The sequence below is a fragment of the Lipotes vexillifer genome, unplaced genomic scaffold (genome assembly GCF_000442215.2).
Source record: "Lipotes vexillifer unplaced genomic scaffold, Lipotes_vexillifer_v1.1 scaffold272, whole genome shotgun sequence".
Lineage (NCBI taxonomy): Eukaryota > Metazoa > Chordata > Mammalia > Artiodactyla > Lipotidae > Lipotes > Lipotes vexillifer.
In genome coordinates, this window is record NW_006772469.1 from 1,849,498 (window position 1) to 1,854,398 (window position 4,901).

Below are 4,901 nucleotides of genomic sequence, written 5' to 3' on the forward strand. Positions count from 1 at the left end.
TTTCCCTACTAATTTGTAAGAAGATAACAATGCTGACTAGAATAAATTAGCTGCACCATTATTATAAATTATTATCCAGAGGTACTTGAGTAAATTTGGACCTCTACCTAGTAAATATCGATTGCTAATTTTTATTAAGTTAAGAAAATTATGGAGTTCAGAAGATTAGAAGCCAGAGGAGAACATTAAATGGAGTGGTCTCTTCCAAGCTCATGATTTTTGATAACTGCCTTTAACTTCAACTTTCATTTTATTCTTTTCTAGAAATTTTGGGAACTGGCCAAACAAGTGAGTGAATTCATGACATGGAAGCAAGTGGAGTGTCCATTTGAGAGGGACCGGAAGATCTTACAGTACTTGCTCACAGTACCAGTCTTTAGTGAAGATGGTGGGTAGCCTGTTCAGCCGGGGCGGCCACCAGCATCCACAGACCCTACGATCAGGAAATCAGCATATAAATGCTTGGTGCCCGGTTCCTCTTGTAGTATGAGGCCTGTCTTCTGACTTATTCCATCTTAAGAATTTTCTGTTGCACAGAAAACCGTATGAGTTATCCCTAAAATATTTGAGTCAGGCACTCACTATTCACCGATAAGCAGTACGTTTCTGTGTTTAAGCATTCTTTATAATATTAGATCTGCAGAGCTTTGGGCACAAATGGAAAGTTAGTGAAGGATTATTTGCCCTTGTTTAGGCTTGCTTTAATGGAGAAAAAAGGTGTTTCATGATGTGTTGACATTCATGGTAATTTTCATGAAGAACAAAACAATTGCTAGCCCCTGCTGTTTGTCAAAACAAACAGTGGAAAGTCTTAACCTGTTAAAACATTAGGGAATCTGAGGCAGAAACAGTGATTGTGTACAAAACAAATTGACCAGAAATTTAAAGTTTGTACAAGACTTGGGGATTGATTATATTAATCTGTTATAGCCTAATATTATAGAAATCAATAGCATTATGAACTATTTCTCATAGTAGATTGGTAGTGTTTGTGATAATGACTAAAGAACATTTTGAATTAATATGACCCATTCCAGAGGGGACTTGATGACTCTTAGCCTCTACAAACAGGATTAATAACAAGCTTTTAAATCTTTGGAATTTTTTTCGAATTAATATTAAAGAGAAAAACATTAGAAGAGTGAAAAATTGGCCTAGAAAACCTGACTTTTTACCTGCTAAAATGTCTTTTAAAAAGCTAACAGGAAAGGCTCCCCTTCCCATCCCCCTTCTTTGTAAAGAACATAAATGTGAGTGTATGATCACATCCTGTGGCTTGCCTTTTTAAGCTTTTTTTGCCTCATAAATTGTCTTAGTTAACCAAGTGCCTTTTTGGCCTAAGAGGCCCTTGGGGTTGTGTTGAGATGGTCAGTCAGGGGCAAAGTGTGGTATTCTGTGTTCTTAAAGCTCCCTGGTTGTAATTTGATATTTTAAGAAGTGTGTTTTGCTGTAGGGTTTGGTTCAGGTTGAATGGGGGATGGGTAATGTATCAGGAAAGGGCTTCAGCGTTAATGCATTCGTACTTTTGGTTGATTGTAGCTCTCTACTTGGCTTCCTATGAGAGTGAAGGACCTGAAAACCATATAGAGAAAGACAGATGGAAGTCCTTAAGGTGGGTCTCATTGCTTCTTATTGCTGTACAGATCTAATAAAGACATTGCCCTTAAGTGAAGAAAGCCGCGTGCTTGTCATAGGGAATCCCTGCCTGCGAGTTCCAAGTCCTCTCTGTAGCTTATCTCCTGTTAACTGAATCTTTGTGGCTTTGGATCCTCATCGCCATCCTTCAGTTTTATTGTCTTTTTTTTTTTTTTATTAGTACTGGCAGATATATAGTGACTCTGTTCTTCTTTCTCCCATTATTTTGTGGAATGAGGAACTGAAATTACCCTGTGGTATGTTAAAAAGGGCACTGACACATTTTCTTCATCTAAAAGATAAGAAGTTCAGACTGTATTTCTGAATAGCTCTAACAGTAAAATCTTATTTCACCTGAGATCAAAGAGACCCAAGTACCAGCTGGTTCAGTAAATTGGAGTGTGTCACTTATCGACTAGATCTTGGTCCCCTCTTTGGTTTGGGAGAGAGCTGGGACTTTAAATGTAATACAGAATCTCTCCAAATTTAAAAATGTTGTTAATCTGTTGTATTTTCAAACAAAACTAGGATAGGTAAGTTTGTATTTTAACCGTCTGAGATGCTTTAATGGGCAAAAGTAGCCCAGGATATAGTATTACTGTAACCAAAATTGCTGTATGTGTATTTCTACTAAGAGACTCTGGGAACATGTGCCTCTTTTTTTTCCCTTTAATATTTATTTATTTATTTGGTTGCACTGGGTCTTAGTTGTGGCAGGAGTGCTCCTTAGTTGTGGCATGTGAGCTCTTAGTTGCAGCATGCATGTGGGATCTAGTTCCCTGACCAGGGATCGAACCCAGGCCCCCCACATTGGGAGTGTGGAGTCTTATCCACTGTGCCACCAGGAAAGTCCCATGTGCCTTTTTGTACCAGGTTGACAAACCCATTTTCTTTTCTTCCCATAGTCACTTGGGAGCCTTCATTAACTTGATCTTGGGGTAGGTTTTTGGCCATCTCCACTAATATATATTTATTTTAAGTGACTAGCATTTCTCCCAGAAAACCTGAAGGACTTCAATGCTTAATATTTTTCTGTCCTTCTTTAAAAATTTTTTTAAATTAATTTATTTTTTATTAAAGTATAGTTGATATACAGTGTTTTAATTTCAGGTGTACAGCAAAGTGATTCAGTTATATATATATTCTTTTTCAGATTCTTTTCCCTTATAGGTTATTACAAAATATTCAGTATAGTTCTTTGTTGTTTATCTACTTTATATATAGTAGTGTGTATATGTTATTACCCAAATCCTAATTTATCCTTCCCCCCACCTTTCCTCTTTGGTAACCATAGTGTGTTTTCTACGTCTGTGAGTCTGTTTCTGTTTTGTAAATCAGTTCATTTGTATCATTTTTTTAGATTCCACATACAAGTGATACCATATGATGTTTGTCTTTGTCTGACTCACTTTAAACTATGTAAAATCAAACTTCAAACATGGGAAAGATGAAACTAGTATTAGGTGAGGATTTTCATCCTCATTCAGATCATTTGCCACCTTCCTTCTTATCTTATCTTCTTTATTACTCAGGTCCAGCCTCCTGGGCAGAGTTTAACACACGGGATGCTGGCTGCTGCTAGCTGCTGCGTTCAAGCAGATCATCGAGGGGCTGGCCTTTGTTTTCGGGCATCTAGTGCCACAAAAAATCATGAAGTCCCTGCAAGCACGCTCCCTCAAGAGCAGACGGGGATCTTATTCCCCACAGCTGACAGATTGACTCAAATTTTGTGAGACTGTAATGTTCACTGAGGACACTTGAGGAAGAATCCTCTAAAGATCCCAGCTCTGCAATGATTCATCTCCTGGAATTTCCATGTGAATCACAGCTCTGCATCTGGATGGAGCTTTCTTTTGTGTGTGTGTGTGTGTGTGTGTGTGTGTGTGTGTGTGTGTTTTAATTTGGTTCAACATTTGCTGCTAATGGGACTTGCCCAGCTGAGTGCTGGCTCTTAGGAAGCCCATGTTTCTTTGTTAACTTAAAAGAAAACGGGAGAAGAGGGAGGGGAAGCAAGCCCTCCATTTAGATCCCAAACTGCAGCTCAGTGGTATTGCCGGGAGGGGTCAGGCTGGCTGGATGCCAACTGCGGACTTTGTTTCCCTGAGCGAGCTTGGGCTGTGTTGTGAATTCCCCTCCTCCCTCTTCCTACAAGGTTTTGAGTTGGCTGCTGGTTAGCAAACTCCTTTTTACCCATATAAGTTATTTAATATAATAATGAAGCTAACACTGTGGTAGGAAAATAGCCACTAGAAAAAAAAAGCAGAGTTTGTCATTGGACTGTGTAACATTCTAGAAGGACCTTCTGTTTTCTTTACCCTTCTGACCTGTTTACAACTGACCACTGTGTTCTACAGATGTGTTTTTCAGTAGTGTTTTTGTTACTTAGTTTTCCATGATGCCTATTTTTTTTTCCTCTTGTAAATTTAAATTATCTGACTTTAAGGGTCTTGGGAAAAAACCCATGGCCTAATTACAGTTTAATTTTTTAAACAGACTTATTTTTCACTACCTTTCATAGTCTGTTGGCGACTAAACATGTGAACAGAGAACAGATTGGAAAAGATAACCCCCGCCCATGAGAGCAGTGAACAAAACAAATGAAAAACATCTTGCTGTTGACTCAGAGGTCGAACTAATTGTGAAATAGTTCACCTTGTTAAACATCTAAATAAATCTGTAGTGGCTCTGCAAACAGCCGTTATATTTATTTACTCTAGGAGAAACTGTAGTAGTTAACTGTGCTAATGAAAAAAAAAAAAAAGACATCATGTTCAAAACAGAGATGTATTTGCAAACTTAATGACATGGTTCAGAAAAACCGAGCATGTCTGTATGCTGCACGCCATTTCAGCAGACCTAAAATGTCTCCAAGCTGTCCCTTTACAACCATCAATATATTTGACACTCTGCGGCCAGGAGTTGTTGGTGTCTTTGTTTTCTCTAATGGATGGGATTGGTGGGGGGTATTGGGGGAGCTGCAATCTCAGTCAATCAACTCAAGTGACTGGCTGAAAATGTGTCTGTCCTTGGGGAAGTGGCCTTTAGGAGTATGTGCGTGAGCCTTGAGTTTTTGAAACTCAATCATAGTAAACAGTTAATAAGCATCACTTGCCAGGCACTTCTAAGTGTTCGGCATGGATCGTCATCTTCGCTTTTTAGGCGTGGAAACAGGCATGTTAATAATAATAATAATTTGTCCGCGGCCATATAACTAATGAGAGACACAAAGATTTGAACTAGACCTTTAACTCCAGAGCCCAGCCTTG

At 38.7% G+C, this 4,901-nt stretch overlaps 1 protein-coding gene across 2 annotated transcripts in view; it reads left to right on the top strand.

Moving 5' to 3' along the window:
- The window catches only part of RASGEF1B (RasGEF domain family member 1B), a 34,492-nt gene extending 30,986 nt beyond the window's left edge, over window positions 1–3,506 (top strand). Inside the window, exons 12-14 of one of the 2 annotated variants that reach the window (XM_007447555.1) lie at window positions 265–388; window positions 1,540–1,612; window positions 3,168–3,482. In XM_007447555.1, the coding sequence (XP_007447617.1) occupies window positions 265–388; window positions 1,540–1,612; window positions 3,168–3,192 (222 nt within the window). In that variant the 3' untranslated portion in view covers window positions 3,193–3,482. Of the gene's footprint in view, window positions 1–264; window positions 389–1,539; window positions 1,613–3,167 lie in introns of both variants that reach the window. The other variant, XM_007447556.1, reaches the window with a different exon arrangement.
- Window positions 3,507–4,901: the final 1,395 nt, after the last annotated feature.